The following is an 18,258-nucleotide window of genomic DNA, read 5'->3' as shown; positions in this document are numbered from 1 at the left end:
ACTCCCCTTCACTCCCTCTTGACTTGGAGTTGCCATGTAGGGGAAAATAAGCTCAATTCCTGTTGTTCCCTGGTAATTGCAATTATTTTTTTTAATGCTTTATATATTTGTTTTAATACACAGCCTCACCAATTATTTATCAAGTATGGTGTAACAGAATAAAATAATGACTACTTAAATTACACTAAAAATTTTAATATTTCTAAATTTTCTTGCTTTCAGGCACATCAGCGTTAAAAAAACAAACATATAAGCTATACTTATCATTCCATTTTATTAAATGAAAAAAAAAGAATGGAGATGAAGAATTTGTAATTTTAACAATTCGTATATATAAGCATCAATAAAAAAAGTGTATACATTTAGAGTTGCCCCTGGCGGGTCCTATAGACAGTCGGCAACTCCATTCTAGCCTCCGCACTAGTGACTGGCCAAGAATGCAGTTGCTGGAGGGAGAACCTACCATCCAGGAGCAACTCCATTCTAGATGCAACTAACAGTCCATACTGGCGCACTTTCCTTCTTCCGGTCACATATTGCAGGTCTAACCATTGACAAGTCAATGCTCAGAACGAGGCTTGCAGCGCAAACGCTTGTCGCACACTTTCCCTTGTGACTCTCACCACGCCCCGTAGCGACCAACCAGCTTGTAGACTGCGCATCACTGGCCTTGGATACCAGCAGCCGGGGCCCTGTATCTGCAGTGCGTAGATATCGCTGGTGATGAAGTTAACTCGGAAGCAGGTTCTGTCCCGGGCGAAGGCCTCTGAGCTGGACAGTGTGAGGAAGCTGAACTGTTGGTGAGTGGACACGGTGTGCTCATTCCATACAGTAGGCAGTGCAGAAAGTTGGGCATGTGCCGTTATATCTAGTGCATAGTACAGAATTGTAGGTCGGGGCACATGGAGGTATCACAGCAGTAATCACTGGGGGCTAACCCTCTGCATTGTGCAGTCACAGTATAGTAAAGGATATAACAGTATTAACCCCTTAAGGGCGCAGCCGTTTTGTATCTTAAGACTCAGACCCATTTTGTTATTCTGATATATGTCGCAGCGTCACTTTATATGGTTTTACCTTTTGAACACTGTTACAGGCGGTCCCCTACTTAAGGACACCCTAGTTAAATACGGACCTCAGTGACAACTGGTGAAGCTCTCTGGATACTTTACTTTAGTCCCAGGTGCATTGATCAGCTGTCAGGTGTCTGTAATGAAGTTTTATTGATAATCCCTGGTCCCGTTGCAGCTAAAATTTTGAAAATCCAATTGTCACTGGGGCAAAAATTTTTTTTTTTGTCTTGAGCTACAATTATTAACTATACAGTTTCGATTTGCATACAAATTCGACTTAAGAACAAACCGATGGACCCTATCTTGTGTGTAACCCTGAGACTGTACTTTTCCCCACATACTTCATTTTAGTGGTAAATTTTGGTTCATAAGTTTTGCGTTTATTTACAAAAAAATTATTAATTTTTTGAGAAATTTGCTATTTTCGAAATTATTGCGTTTTCAGGCAGAAAGTTTTACCACCTAAATAAATTGCTGAATAACATTTTCCATATGTCTACTTACATTTTCATCATTTTTGAAATGTCTGGATAATTTATTTTGATGCCACGCGGCTTACAAATCAAATATTGCTTAAATAGTAATTCAATCAAAATGGAGGTGAAATTTAGACCAAATTGTGTCGGTTACACGTTCATTTAGCCCTAATATTTACACATTTGTAAAAGATAAAAAAAAAAACCCCATCTTAAAATTTGTTATGCAATTCCTCCGAGTACAGAGACCTCCCACATGTGCATTATACACTCACCGGCCACTTTATTAGATACACCTGTCCAACTGCTCGTTAACACTTAATTTCTAATCAGATAATCACATGGCGGCAACTCAGTGATTTAGGCATGTAGACATGGTCAAGACAATCTCCTGCAGTTCAAACAGAGCATCAGTATGGGGAAGAAAGGTGATTTGAGTGCCTTTGAACGTGGCATGGTTGTTGGTGCCAGAAGGGCTGGTCTGAGTATTTCAGAAACTGCTGATCTACTGGCATTTTCACGCACAGCCATCTCTAGGGTTTACAGAGAATGGTCCGAAAAAGAAAAAACATCCAGTGAGCGGCAGTTCTGTGGGCGGAAATGCCTTGTTGATGCCAGAGGTCAGAGGAGAATGGGCAGACTGGTTCGAGCTGATAGAAAGGCAACAGTGACTCAAATCGCCACCTGTTACAACCAAGGTAGGCAGAAGAGCATCTCTTGAATGCACAGTACGTCGAACTTTGAGGCAGATGGGCTACAGCAGCAGAAGACCACAAAGGGTGCCACTCCTTTCAGCTAAGGACAGGAAACTGAGGCTACAATTTGCACAAGCTCATCGAAATTGGTCTGATGAGTCTCGATTTCTGCTGCGACATTCGGGTGGTAAGGTCAGAATTTGTCGTCAACAACATGAAAGCATGGATCCATCCTGCCTTGTATCAATGGTTCAGGCTGGTGGTGGTGGCGTCATGGTGTGGGGAATATTTTCTTGGCACTCTTTGGGCCCCTTGGTACCAATTGAGCATCGTTGCAACGCCACAGCCTACCTGAGTATTGTTGCTGACCATGTCCATCCCTTTATGACCACAATGTACCCAACATCTGATGGCTACTTTCAGCAGGATAATGCGTCATGTCATAAAGCTGGAATCATCTCAGACTGGTTTCTTGAACATGACAATGAGGTCACTGTACACAAATGGCCTCCACAGTCACCAGATCTCAATCCAATAGAGCATCTTTGGGATGTGGTGGAACGAGAGATTCGCATCATGGATGTGCAGCTGACAAATCTGCGGCAACTGTGTGATGCCATCATGTCAATATGGACCAAAATCTCTGAGGAATGCTTCCAGCACCTTGTTGAATCTATGCCACGAAGAATTGAGGCAGTTCTGATGGCAAAAGGGGGTCCAACCCATTACTAACATGGTGTATTTAACCCCTACGGGACACAGCATCTTTTGGCCTAAAGGACGCGGCCCCATTTTTCAAATCTGGCCTGTGTCACTATAAGTGGTTATAGCGTGGGAACGCTGTGAGATATCCAGGTGATTTTGAGATTGTTTTCTCGTGACACATTGTACTTCAAATTAGTTTAAAAAATTTGGATGAAATCTTTTGCGTTTAGTTATGAAAAAAAACAAAATTTGGCAAAAATTTTGAAAAATTATTTATTTTCAACGTTCTAAATTCTCTACTTTTGATTCAGAAAGTCATAGCACCCAAATAAATTCATAACTTACATTTCCCAAATGTCTGCTTTATGTTGGCATGGGTTTTTCAGATTCCACATATTTTACTAGAATGTTATGAGGCTCAGAATTTGGGTGCCATTTTTCACATTTTTTGTAAAATCGCCAAAACCTGTATTTAGATGGACCTGCTCAGTTTCTAATTGACACTGAGAGGCCTAAATAATAGCTAGACTCGTAAATTACCCCATTGTGGAAACTACACCCCTCAACGTATGAAAAACCACTTTTAAGAAGTTTGTTAACCCTTTACGTGTTTTATAGGGGTTAAAACAAAATGGAGGTGGAGTCTGCAAATTGTAATATTTTTTCACAATACACTCATTTTGGGTGGAAAATTAAACATTTGTAATGGATAAAATGAAAAAAGGCTCCACAAAGTTTGATACGCAATTTCTCCCGAGTACACGATACCCTATATGTGGTGGTAACCTGCTGTATGGGCGCACGGCCGGGCATAGAAGGGAAGGAGGCGCCATTCAAATCAGATTTGCTATGTCACATTGTACAGGCTATAATTTTTTTTTTTTTTTTTTTATTGAGGACCTATAGGGGCTTATTTCTTTTGCCACATGAGATGCACTTTTCTAATACATAATTTTGGGGCATCTATAGCTAATTGGTGAGATTTAATTAACTCTTTGTTGGTGGAGGAAATGAAAATCATCAATTTTTAGGAAAATTTTTATGTGTTTTTTTTCTTTTTGGCCGTTAACCATACCATGAAAATAGTATATTATTTTTATTCTATGGGTCGCCACGTTTATGAAAATACTTCATTTATATATTTTTTTTTATTTTTTCCCATTTTTACTGAATAAAAAGTAATTTGGCAAAATTGTTGTTAATTTTAGCATCACCGTCTTTCATATGCATAACTTTTTTATTTTTCACCTAACAAATCTGTTTAAGGGCTTATTTTTTTGCAAGAATGATAGCTCTTTTTAGTGGTCTTATTTTAGATTGCGTAACTTTTTAAAATCACTTTTTTAGAGCATTTTTAAAGGGCATTAATAAAAAATCATCTTTATCAGAGAGAGTTTTTTTAGGTTGTTTTTTACGGGGTTCACTTTGCGGCTCTAATAACAATTCTGTTTTATTATACAGATTGTTACGGACGCAGGGATACCAAATATGTGGGGGTTTTGTGTATTTTATTCAATTGTACTGAATAAAAACTAATTTGGAGAAAATCTTATTCATTTTAGCATCACCATCTTTTTATATGCATAACTTTTTTATTTTTTGGCAGATAAATCTTGTTAGGGGCTTATTTTTTGCGGGAACAGTTGTTCTTTTTAGTGGGCTTATTTTGGAGTGCATAACATTTTTTAAATCACTTTTTAGAGCATTTTTTTATAGGGTATTAATTAAAAATTATCTTTTTTCGGAATGTTTTTTGCGCTTTTTTCCTCCGGCGTTTACCGTGCGGGTCCAGTAACAATTCTGTTTTATTATGCAGATTGTTACGGACGCGGCAATACCAAATATGCGGGTTTTTTTTGTGTTTTTATGTTTTTTATACTTTATTAAGTTTTTTTATAGGAAAGTGACATTTTAGGGGCTTATATTTTTATGTATTTATTTTTTATTTATTCTAATGTGTTAACTTTAGTGTTTTTGACTTTTTTTTAATTATACATACTTGAACTTAAACCAGTGATGCTCTGATCACTGGTTTAAGTTCAATACACTGCTCTACAATACTATTTTATTGTAGAGCAGTGTAAACTGTCTGAGCAAGCTTGCGCATGCTCAGACAGTTTACAGCCAGACCCGGAAGGGGTCTGGCTGCCATGGAGACTGGGCAGCTCCGGGGCACATGCCAGTCCTCGGAGCTGCCCAGAAGTGGATCGGATCCCCCGGTAAGCGGCACGGGGGATCCGATCCACAGCTCAAACACACTTACACGCCGCGGTCATGTTTGACCGCGGCGTTTAAGGGGTTAACACCCGCGATCGGAGCCGGCTCTGATCGCGGGTGTTAGCGCAGGCTGTCAGCTGTACTAGACAGCTGACAGCCGCTGCTTCTGGTACCGGCTCCGTTCGTGAGCCGGTGCCAGAAGCAGGACGTTATAGAACGTCCCCGTGCGCTAAGCATCTAGCCCCGGGGACGTACTATAACGTCCTGGTGCGCCTAGGGGTTAATAAAGTGGCCGGTGAGTGTTTGTGCCTTTATATGTAATGGGGCTTATGGGCATTTTTAATTTAATTTTTTATTGAATATTTTTTTTTTTTTTTTTTTGTAACTAGTTCCACCATGGGACATGAACAAGCAATCATCTGATTAATTGTTTATGATAATACTCTGCAATATTGATGTATTGCAGGGTATTAGCTGTGTCAGATTATTCACATGCATAGGCTGACACTGTGCCTTTAACCCTTTAAGGACCTTGCCCCTTTTTTTTTTTTTTTATGTCCATTTTTCACTGTGTGATGGCTTGTTTTCTGCGTAACAAATTGCACTTCATAGAGATGGTATTTATCAATCCATGCCGTGTACTAGGAAGCGGGAAAAAAAATGAAAAATGCTGTGAAAATGGTGAAATAACGCATTTGCGCCATTTTCTTGTGGCCTTGGACTCTACGGCTTTCACTGTGCACCCCAAATGACAGATCTACTTTATTCTTTGGGTCGGTGTGATCACGGGGATGACAAATTTGTAATGGTTTTATGTTTTTATACATTTACAAAAATTAAAAACTCATGTAGATAAATTATTTTTTTTTATTTTGCCATCTTCTGGCGCTAATAACTTTTTTTATACTTTGGTGTACGGAGCTGTGGGTGGTGTCATTTTTTTTGCGACTTTTGATGAAGTTTTCAATGCTACCATATTTAGGACTGTACAACCGTTTGATCACTTTTTGTTAATTTTTTAAAAATATTTTTCAAAATGGAAAAAAAGACTTTGAGTGCTTTTTTCCGTTACAGGGTTAAATGCAGTGAAAAACCGTTATATTTTGGTAGAACTGGCATTTTCAGACGCGGCGATACCTAATGTGTTAGTGATTTTCCCTGTTTATTTATATCAGTTTTAGGGAAAGGGGGTGATTTGAATTTTTAGGTTTTTTAATTTTTACTTTTCTTCTATTTTTCATACTTCCCTAGTGTACTTCAACCCTATGATTGATCCTACCATATACTACTCTGGATTTTCCTCCAGAGGGCAAAAACGAGACAGCCTCGGGTATTCAGAAGAACCGAGGCTGTCATGGTGATGGATCGCCGCTCCCCGATGACATCACGGGTGGCGACGATCCTCATGCGCCGCCATCTTTTTGAAGCCGGCTGGCACCGCCGGGTAGCACCGATCGCGGGTGTTACCGGTCTCACCGGCTATGGAGAGGCCTCAGCCCGTGAGCCCTCTCCATTCACCCGTGGCCGACCCGTGACCTGAAAGTTTTAAGATAACGTCGCAGACAACATCTTACAGGCACTGTCTGCAGACAGCCCTGGGGTTCTGATCGGACCTTAGTGCTGCCATAGAAGCAATTGGCACCCCCCAAAGACGGCACGGGGGGGGGGGGGGCATCATGGGGGAAAGATCCCCAGAAGGCAGTATAAATGCCGTGGTCGCACGATAAACACCTGCGATGGGATCACAGTCTGACCTTGGGTGTTACACTGGGGTGTCAGCTGCTAATTACAGCCAGCACCCCGTGTATCCCGATGCCGACTCGGTTTCGATGCTTGAAACACATCGGGCGCAGAGCGTACAACATGTCACGGAAAAACAATCTGAAAATTACCTGGGTAAGCTAAAGTGTTGTAAAGTTATAATCTCATAAAGTGAAAAAGGGACGGGTCCTTAAAGGGTTAAAGCCCATTTCCCAGAAGCAACTTTAGTCTGACACACTCACTTGCAGGTTTTATTAATAATAGGTTACATAATTTAATACTGAATATTACTAAATTACTTTCTTTAACATAACCAAATCAAATAAGGTGCAAAAATGTAGGTAAACTTTTAGGCCGAGTTTAAAGGGAGGAGTTTCTCCCAATCCGATTACATCACCACAAACAGCAGAACAAAGCCCTGCCAACCCTGGCTATCATCTGTTGTCATAAAGGGATGCCAAAATTAACAACAATCTGCGTGTGGCATGATCTAAAACTACAAAAGAGCCTATGTTTCCCTTTTTTTCTTTTTTGTTACTATCCCTATGTAGTGATTGGAGCTTTATAACTGCTGGTCATCTTGGATCATTGATTTATATATGTTTTTCTTCTATTTTTTTTCCAGGGGAAGCCGCCTTACAGATGTAAGTATTCTTTCCATGCCTCTAGAATCATCCTTAGGTTTGTTGTGTGTAGAATAATGGTTCATCATCACTATACACACTCACTGCTTATATAATTTCATGGAGATGAACGTAACAAGCTTATAGAAAAAAATGATGTGACACATTATGTACCTTATGATTTTTCATCATTAACCTCTTAACAACCTGGCCCTTTTTTGTTTTTGCATTTCCATTTTCACTTCCTACCTTTAAAAAAAAATCTATAATTTTTTTATTTTAACATGCAAAGAGCTCTGTGAAGGCTTGTTTTCTGCATAAGAAATTGCATTTCATGGTGACATTATTTAACATTCCATGCTGTGTACTGGGAAGCAGGAAAAAATTCCAAATGTAGAGAAATTGGTAAAAAAAAACCGCATTTGCACAGTTTACTTGTTTCCTGGGATTTACGACTTTCGCTGTGCGCCCCAAATGAAATTTCTACTTTATTCTTTGGGACAGTGTGATCACGGAGATACCAAATTTGTACAGGTTTTATAATGTTTTCATACATTTACAAAAATGAACAATTTTTTAATTTTTTTTTATTTTGATTTTGCCATCTTCTGGCGCTAATAACTTTTTCATACTTTGGTGTACAGAGCTGTGGGTGCAATCATTTTTGCAACTTTTAATAACCTTTTCTATGCTTCTATTTTTAGGACTGTTTAAAATCTATTTTTATTTATTAAATTTGATAAAACATTAAGGGATACATGAGCTTACTGGACAATGGCTAAGCTCAGATACAGGCTGGGCTTATTACTCCAGGATACAGAGAAATACTGGTTCGGGGTACTGGCATGTAATTAGCCAACTAAGTCTGTGTCCCTCTATTTTGTTTCTCTTAATCTTGTTAGTATCCTGAAGCTTATACATCCTTTGGTCTGTACGACCATCTTGACCAAGAGATTGGAGCATACGTGTACAAACTTGTGGGTGTATAAGCTTCAGGATACTAACAAGATTAAGAGAAACAAAATAGAGGGACACAGACTTAGTTGGCTAATTACATGCCACTACCCCGAACCAGTATTTCTCTGTATCCTGGAGTAATAAGCCCAGCCTGTATCTGAGCTTAGCCATCGTCCAGTAAGCTCATGTATCCCTTAATGTTTTATCAAATTTAATAAATTGATTTTAAATGTCCTTATCTACAGGCAGTAATTACAATATTTTGGACATAAATTATTGCATCGCTATTTCTATTTTGTATTTTTAGGACTGTACAGCCTTTTGATCTTTTTATAGAATTTTTTTATTTTTCAAAATGGCAAAAAAGAGCCATTTTCGACTCCGGGTGCTATTTTCTGTTACTTGGTTAAACGCAGTGAAAAACTTTTATTAAATTTTGATTTTGGGCATTTTTGGACATGGCGATAACTGTTTGATATGTGTTTGATTTTTTTTTTACTGTTTATTTATATGACTTCTAGGGACAGTAGGGTGATTAGAATTGTTAAGTTTTTTTTAATAGAATTTTTTTTGTACGTTTTTTAAATTTGATTATTTTTCAGATCTTCCTAGGGTACTTTAACCCTGGGTTGTTTGATTTATCCTACCGTATTGTTAGGGTAGGATTCAAGACATCCTCTTTTAGTGTGCGTTGGCTGTGTGTTTCTAATCAATAAGCATGTGTGCACATCATAAGAAATTAATTCAGACACATTTGCTGATTTAAATCTCACTCATGCGTCCATGGCCATGGCAAATCTGCACTGCTAGCACTTTATTTGGTTTCACTAAACTATATAGAAATTATGGAAGAAGCAGAAGGGGCGGAGAATTCCCAGCTCGTGTAGTCTCTTGATTGGAGAACTTCCTTGCTGTTGCTTATTGACGTCAGGATTGAGGTCTTGTTGACATTCTTTAGCCTTAATTGTTTTCATTATGATCACGATGCCGGCGCCATCTTATAATGAAGTCTGTGTTACAATGATTTTAGGAAAATAGAACAAGTAGAAATGACAGGATTTGATCTATCATCTAGGTTTACCTTAACAGTCCCCCCTAAATCCTGGAATTTCTCTCAGCTACTCTTAGTCTGGAAGGACCTACAGATCTGCCCATATGTGCTTCACTCTCCTCTTCACCAGTTGGATGACAGCAGACCCCTTGTTGGGTGTGCCCCCATTTAGTGGACTTTCACATATGGGAATCAAATCTCTACTCTACCTCTCCCTACTGATACCCATGATACTAGGTGGACTTGATGGGGGGGACCACACAACATACAATAAGTGACAAGAGAAAAATCACAATCCCCAATATCATCCGCACTTAAAGAAAAAAAAACCCTTCCAATCCCCCAACCACAAAGTGAAGGATATAGCGTCCACTTCCGAGTTTCTCATGAGTTTCCTGGACAGTCCTTCAATCTCTTCAAGTGCATGGGTAATGGATCCATAGGGGGCGATGTCATCTGGGATGTATATGCGACAAGCCACTCCCACCATCTTACAGACTCCTCCCTTCTCAGCAAGGGTCATGTCCAAAGCCATGCGGTTCTGGGAAGCATCTCCGATATAATTCCCAAATCTCTGTTGATTACAATAAAAATAGTTAACCCAATCCAATCAACATCTTTGCTCATAGCTCTCTGGGGAATAATGGACTCTAGACCTGCCCATATCTGATTGTGGGCCTTGTACTCATCTGGGACCCCCCTTGGTGCTCCCACTGTATCTATATAAACACTGTCATCTAGGTGCTTCTCTCTCAGACCTCCAGAATCCTTTGTGATTCTCTACCTTTGCTTATGTGTCTGATCAACCTTATCCCTGGGGATCACGAGGAAGGAATGCACAAGTGTTATCACAGTACACTCACCTTCCCAGCCTCTAGGCCTGACCTGACTCTTCTATCCCCACAAATCCAGTACACATCAGACACTGCTAATACAGGGTTACCTGTGCTGTCAATGTTAAAGAAGGTCATTGTCTTGTTGCACCAAGCGTAGGTAAAGTCTCCTACCCTGGGGGCATTCTGGTCACCCCTATAGATACAGTGATAGTCATGGTTGGGGTGCCCCTGAGCATACAGTCAGTCCTATAGATACAGTGATAGTCATGGTTGGGGTGTCCTTGAGCATACAGTCAGTCAGAAGAGACCAGCTAGCAAGAAGAATAAGTAAGTTTGCAATAGAAAGCGTGGAAGCATGCTGACTTCCCTCTAGCTTCACAGACGTGGCACTGGTCAGCAGGACTTGGAAAGGACCATCGTAGCGAGGCTCCAGACTCTCTCTCTGGTGTCTCTTTACCACCACGTAGTCTCCAGGCTTCAGGTTATGCGTCCTGAGGTCTCTGTCTGCATCTGAAAAAGGAATCAGAAACACTTTTGCCGACCTTTTTCAAGGCCTGACTCAACTGTGTGGCATGTTCCACCTGGTTTCCTGCCATCATCTCTAGGGTCGGTGGGAAGTAGGGGCCTAGTCTGGGTGCACAGCCAAAAAGTACTTCAAAGGAGGACAATCCCATCTTTCTGTTGGGGGTGTTCCTAACTGAATGGTGGGCAGCAGGAAAGCACTCACGCCATGGTTTCCCTGTTACTTCCATGGCCTCCCGGATCTCTAACTTAAGAGTGCTGTTTAAAGTATCTCAAACACACCAAATTGGGAAGGGTATGGGGCGTTCAGGGCCTGTTCTACACCCAGGAGGGACAAGGTTTCAGGTCTTTACCTGTCCAGTGAAGTGGGTTCTGCGACCGGACTCTATGGTCTCTGGAAGTCCAAACCTGCAGAAAAATCTCACTCACCAACTTCTTGGCTGCAGCTCTGGCAGTAGCCTTGGTCATGGGAGAAGCTTCTTGCCACCCTGGAAAGAGATCAATGCACACAGGCACGTATTCCTACGTACTACTTTTTGGTAGCTGGATAAAATCCATCTGCAGTCTCTGGAAGGGATACAGCAGCTTGGGTGTCACCTTCTGTGGGTCTTTACCACCTTACCCGGGTTGTGGCGGGCACAGACTATACAGGCTTTCACTAGTCTAGTGACAGGGGTAGTGATGCCCGGGGCAAACCACTGGTGGTTTATGAGCACTAGCATGGCCATTTTGGATGTGTGTGTGTCCGTGGGCTACTTGACTTACTGTCGGGTGCAGGGCTCCGGGCAGGCACACCCTCTCTCCCAGCATCCAGGTCCCATCGGCATCTGGGCTCCAGCTTTCCTCCACACTTCCTTCACTTCTGATGACTCTCGGGCCACCATGGACTGGAGCAGCTGTGGACAGCAGCTTTTAGCTCAGAACTCAGCGCTGAGACTTCAGGACAGTCTCCGGGGCTCCATCTGTGCAGCTGCCTTCGCCATCCCGTCAGCCACATACTTGCCCTTGGCTTGTGGAGTTACCAAATTGTGTGTGCTTTTACTTTTATTATCCTCACCTCTTGTGGAAGTAGGAGAGCATCCATGAGCTCTTTAACCAGCGTGCCATGCTTAAAGGGGGTCCCTGCAGAGGTGAGGAAATCTTTAGCCTTCCATATGGGTTCATAGTCGTGTTTAGACCCCAGAACTATACCTTGAGTATAGATGTTCGCCCTTTTACCTTTCACCAGCTGTAGCGCTTCCCTGAGTGCCGTCACTTCACCTCCTGCACTGACCTGTGTGGAGGGAATGGTTCTGCTTGTACTACCTCATGTGCGCCACTGACCACTGTATATCCAGTGTAGAACTGTCTGTCTTCTCCTGTAGACCTGGAGCCATCTATGAGAAAAAACTCAACATCTGGGTTAATCACCCTTCTCTCCCCCCTCTCTAAATCCTGGAAGACTGGCGATAGAATGAAGGATTCAGAGCTGTGCACCTTATCAGTGTGTCCTGGGGCATCAGGAGTGCACACTGGAGTCTGAGCTGTCTGGCCTTGGCTCACATGCTTGGGCTGTACTTGGGTGAGGACACTGTGCAAGGTATGTGGGGTTTGCACTGTAACTGAGTAATCTAGGGTCTAGGATCAGCTCACTGGCCTTGCTGAGCAGATTGCTGGCTGCAGCTACTAACACATGACGGGCTCCCCACACGACTGAGTCTAACCGGGCCTAATAGTTGGGCCACTGGGGAGGTCACTACGTTCCTGGGCTAGGACACCTGTCTCCTAGATACTCCGTGTAAAATAAAAAAAAAAAGGTCTGGTTCAGTGGCATGTGCCTAGGGCCGGTGCAGACAGGATTTGCCAGCTTAGGGCTCTGGAATGCATCAATTGCCTCCTGACTAAGGGCAAATGGAGAAAAGGCAATGCAGTAATCAAGGGGCAGCATCAGGCTGGGGGCAGCATACCTCATCCCAGGCCTGCAGAAGCTGGCCAGTGCTAGAAACATGTGAAGAGGCTTAGGGCCTCAGCGCAGGGGCACATTCTGGACTGCCAGCTTTCTTCCCTCTGTCAGGTATCTGCCTGTGGCTGAGAAGCAGTGGCCTAGGAAGACCACCTTCTCCTGGCAGTACCGGAGTTTGTCTCTGGAAACCTTGTAACCCTTCTGGAACAGAAAACACATAAGGTCAATAAATGCATCCTGGCAAACAAAAACAGTAGGTCATCCGCATACTGAAAGGAGAACATCCAGTAAGGGGCTAGTCTGCCAGTCTACTCCCTGTAGGGCCGTGGGGTATTGGCTGGGTGAGTTTTACCCCCCTTGTGGGAATCTACATCAGATATACTGGATAACTACACTGGTAAAGGCAAATAGGTCCTGGAAATCTTCATGCAGGGGCGCAGAGAGGAAAACATTTGCCAAATCAATAACAGTGAATAATATGGCACTCTCAGGGACTGCTGCCAGTTTGGGCTAGGGACCACTGGGCTTCAGTGCACTCATTGGCAGCTTGGAGGTCATGGACCATGCTACATGTATCCGGCTGTTCTTTCTGAGTCTTCTCTTGACCGGGAATGGGCTAAAATCATCATCGGACTAGCAGGGGAGAGTCACACATCAGTTCTACAATGAAAGGCACTAACTCTGTTTGGGGGGGGGCCGTTCAGAAGGGGGACTGTTCTCGCTGACATCCTTGTCCGTAACCACCCCCCTTGTCCTGCCCTGTTGGGGGCGTCTCCGCCACTCACTATAGTAATGTCTCCTCCCCACCGTCGAAAACACGCCCACTTGGGTCGGTCGGTTGAGACTATTGGAAATGTTGTCAGTGTCACTTTGCCGTGGTCTGTGAAACTGGTCTCTGTTTCCCTCTGGCTTTCAGTCACAATCTTATCAATCCTTGTATACGCAAATCTGGTGGAGATGTCTCCAGTCTGTTAACACCTTTGGTAACAACCCACTACACTACACTGTCAGGTCATTCCCCATGTGTCCCAAAGCTGCAAACCGTTCCCACGGGACTCTTCCATTACCGTGTGCGTCTCCGCTTTATCTCATCCAGACATATAGGATTCTCTTAACTATCTATAAACTTTTGGCCAGACTCCAACATCTCAAGAAAATCCAGGTACACTTGTTGGTTTTTAATCAAAAAGGAACAAAAGTCAGTCATAGGCTCTGTAATACAGTTGGGGGGCTTGTTCTTGCTTAGTCTGTTCATGGGGTACACAGGAGGACATCACATCATACTGTATTCTTGTTCCACAACCAAATAAATTCCTTCAAGTCTTTTTTAGATTGTCAGGGAGAAGTCTAAATGCAGCGATCTGCCCCCTTCTGTAAACAACTTCAGCTTACTGTAGCGTCAAGGTCAGAACAGAACACAAAGTGATAACACAGCTCAGACAGAGCCCTAGATTTTTGGAGAACTTCAGCGTCAAGGCCATGTACATGTCTACACAAAACAAAACGCAGCTCCAACAGCCCCCACCCTTCTGTTAACCCCTTAAACGCCAGAAAGCAGGTTCCAGAGACATTGCAACACTTTTTCATAGTAATGTTTTCTAATTGTCGGAATCAATAAATTTTAATAATACTCAAACAACATCCCTCACTCCAAGACCCCTAGCAGACGCCCGAAGCATGGTCAGCTGTTATCCTACAAAGCTCCACAACCTGCCTTTATGGCTGCCAACAGCAATCAACTTTCAGGGACTTGAAGGGAATATAACTTAAAATGGCCGCCACGGAAAAATAAACTGTCTTAAGATGGCCCCCACTGAAGAATGGTAGGGCGTGTCATCTTCTCTGACCACCAGATACAGGGGTGGAGTCTGGATTACAGGGGCCATTTTTCACTCCAAGGAAAATATAATAAAATCTCTTTTTCTCAAATTCTTTCCACATCAAAAACTTTGAAATGTCCCTTATCGCCTGTCTCTTTCTTCAATGGGCACTCTGAAGGATTCCTGTCCCTCTGTCCTGGTCCGTCCGTCAAAGTCAGAGGCTATAAGTGTCTGTTTCCAAAGTTTTCTCACTTGTACAATCATCAGATCATCTGACACATCCCAAAACCTTCAAACCTTCAATATTACTTTTCATTTCAACACAAAACTACCAGCCCTTATGTCCGATTATGTCAACTTGCACTTTTCCATCAGTCCTACTTAACTCCACCACCTTCTGTCTACTTGACTCAACAACCTTCTCTCTACTTACATCATGCCAATCTTCTGTCTACCTACATTTTTCCCTTCTTTGCACTGAACTATCGCTAGCGCACCAAGGGGTTCCCTCTGGGAGGACGTCCTTTCTATTCCGAAACCGCAGCATAATTTGTCCGAGACCCTTACCGTGCAGCTGCTCACGGCTTAAGGGCTGACCTTCAAGCTCCCTGATAACCAGTTATAGAGACTTAGCTCACCGCGTGTCAGTTACAGAGGTTTATCAGAAGGTCTGACCTTCAAGCTCCCCGATCACCAGTTATAGAGACTTAACTCACTGTGTGTCGGTTAGAGGTTTATCAGAAGGTCCCCACTTAACGATCTCTCCTGTCCGAATTCCTTGTCAATTTTCCCTGACAAAAATCAAATCCCTGACTTTCGGCCTATTATCCACTATCCTGGCCACCTGTATCAGAACCCCAGACATTTATCCCTTGTCTGCTTTTTTTTCAAAGTCCCAGGCAATTGTCCCGTGCCTGCTTTTCCCTGCGGTCTCACTCTCTCCATTCCTCTCAGTATCATATCTATTGTGACCTTGGAACGTCCTCCCCCCCCTTTCTGTTCTGGCTCAGCAAAGCGCATACACACAGCAGCCAAGGCACTTCTCATACAGTGCTATATAACAATTCAGACCCCGATGCAGGACCCCAGGTGGCTATGCATATTTACCCTCCAATCCCAGCTGTCTACAGCCACAGGTATCACCACTCCCCGAGTCACAGGCAAGTCACAGGTTAACATATGTTATCTGAAACTTACCGTGATTGTGGGCTGATCAGACCCAGTCGGGAAGTGATAACCCCGAGGCTGCAAACGGTGCTGGAACGAGGGGGCGTCCTGGTCATCCTGATCGCGAAATCTCAGCAGTGCCTCCAATGTTAGGGTAGGATTCAAGACATCCTCTTTTAGTGTGCGTTGGCTGCGTGTTTCTAATCAATAAGCATGTGTGCACATCATAAGAAATTAATTCAGACACATTTGCTGATTTAAATCTCACTCATGCGATCATGGCCATGGCAAATCTGCACTGCTAGAACTTTATTTGGTTTCACTAAACTATATAGAAATTATGGAAGAAGCAGAAGGGGCGGAGAATTCCCAGCTCGTGTAGTCTCTTGATTGGAGAACTTCCTTGCTGTTGCTTATTGACGTCAGGATTGAGGTCTTGTTGACATTCTTTAGCCTTAATTGTTTTCATTATGATCACGATGCCGGCGCCATCTTATAATGAAGTCTGTGTTACAATGATTTTAGGAAAATAGAACAAGTAGAAATGACAGGATTTGATCTATCATCTAGGTTTACCTTAACAGTATACTGGGGGATTTTCCTTCTCATTCATTACAATGTTCAAGTCGCACATTGTAACGAATAGCTTAAAACAAGACAGCCTCGGGTCTTCGGAAACTCTGGTCACACAAAAAGGCTGGCACCATTTGTGGGTGTTACCGGTAAGTTTTTGCTGCAATATGCAACAAAGACTTATTGGCTATGGAGAGGGCTCAGTCCGTTAGCCCTTTCCAAGCACCCACAGCCGATGCATGCCATACTATAATGGCGCGCTGGGAACAGGTTAAAGTGGTATTCCTACAAAGACCAGATTCTCTACTCAAAATAACACATTCTCTAATTTACTGTTATTAACAAAAAATACATAATTTCACATATATAATTCTAAATTGTCTCCATCTGTCCTGGTGTACACAATTTTTTTTGCCCTTGGATCCGACCGTAAATCGTCTGATTTCGGGGCGGTTAGGACAGATATTTTTTACATGAAGATCTTCTCCTGTATAAAACTGCAGAGTCTTGGCATCTGCCCCTCCCACCTGCATACCAAGACAAACTCACACATACACACACGTGTGCTGACTGTGTGCTGACTATCATTGTGTGTTATATGCATTTCATGGATTTCATCATATCACATCTCTCTTTTTTTGTGTGAGGTACTAGTGGATATTCAGGAGCTAAATAAATGTGTAGATAATGTGTAGACCATGATACTGTTACCAAATTGTTAGCACACATGGATCATGAAGTGACTGCCCACAGTCCCCACCCCCACTCACTGAGCTATAGGCGCTAAAACAGCAGTAAAACTGTAAAGTAAGGGAATAAAAATGTTTATTATGTATAGATCACTAGGGGGTTAAAATTTGAGAACTTTCTCTTATCGGCAAACCCCTTTAAGTTTAGACAATTAAAAAGCTCCTGGTAGAAGTTAGAAAAACCATCTTATCTGTTCACGATTAAATCTATCCTTTTGAATGCATAGAAAACAAGCATTGTAGTTTATTAAGAACACATTCAGTGCATTGCATCTTTCCGTTTTGTCACCCATGACAGCCCCACCTGGAGGTTGCTCCTATTACCTGTAGGAACATGAAGTTTAAAAGTTAAAATGCACCTCCGTAGCAACCCCTCACCAGTGCTTCCTGTCCCTAAAGGGGAAAGGTTGAGAGAGTAATCCTCTCTTCCAGATTGGGGGGGGGGGGGGGAACTATATTCACTGGCTCCCACAATCTCTGGCTCCTGGCAGCCATCCGCACACATTGGTGTCTGGAAGGATGGTGATGCGACAGGTTTGCCTGTTAATTCAGCCAGTCAGCTCTGGGGCTCTGAATCTGTTGCGGCGTGTTCGACTCGGGGCTGGAAAAAGTATGACGCTGGACCGGAAGTAGTCACAGATGGCGCCAAAATTTTACATTTCCAGTTCCAAAAGCCTGAAAACTCCAGTTCCTGGTCAGTGAGTACTTTCATTTTTCTATAAATGTAAATAATACGATGTAGTACATTACCTTAGGAAATTATTCTAAGGAGAGAGAAACGGAAAAGGAGAAAAAAAAAAGGAGTAAGGTCATTCAAAAGTGGTTAAAAAGTTTCAACGCTGCTTTGTATGTAACACTAACCTACTGGACCAATATACAAAATTATAATGTCCGTCTTGTACAGCAGAAGTAGTCCAGGGAGAAAAACCTGCCGCAATAGAAGATTTAAAATCTATGATTGACTCTGCTGTACAAAAATCGGTACAGCATTCGGTTTCCTCTCTTTACTCTGAACCTCCTAAGAAAAAGTCAAAATCAAGTGTGGTATACTTTATTTCTGATTCAGAATTTTCCTATGGTAATACTAAAGA

The 18,258-nt window shown here is 42.5% G+C and overlaps 1 protein-coding gene across 2 annotated transcripts in view; it reads left to right on the top strand.

Annotated features, from left to right (window-relative positions):
• Positions 1–585: 585 nt before the first annotated feature.
• Positions 586–18,258, top strand: part of CFAP410 (cilia and flagella associated protein 410) — an 86,290-nt gene continuing 68,617 nt past the window's right edge. Inside the window, exons 1-2 of one of the 2 annotated variants that reach the window (XM_072120989.1) lie at positions 586–800; positions 7,553–7,571. In XM_072120989.1, the coding sequence (XP_071977090.1) occupies positions 724–800; positions 7,553–7,571 (96 nt within the window). In that variant the 5' untranslated portion in view covers positions 586–723. The remainder of the gene's footprint in view (positions 801–7,552; positions 7,572–18,258) is intronic. The other variant, XM_072120990.1, reaches the window with a different exon arrangement.

Source organism: Engystomops pustulosus, chromosome 8, assembly GCF_040894005.1.
Source record: "Engystomops pustulosus chromosome 8, aEngPut4.maternal, whole genome shotgun sequence".
NCBI classification, from domain to species: Eukaryota; Metazoa; Chordata; class Amphibia; order Anura; family Leptodactylidae; genus Engystomops; species Engystomops pustulosus.
This window is presented reverse-complemented; position numbering and strand designations above follow the sequence as displayed.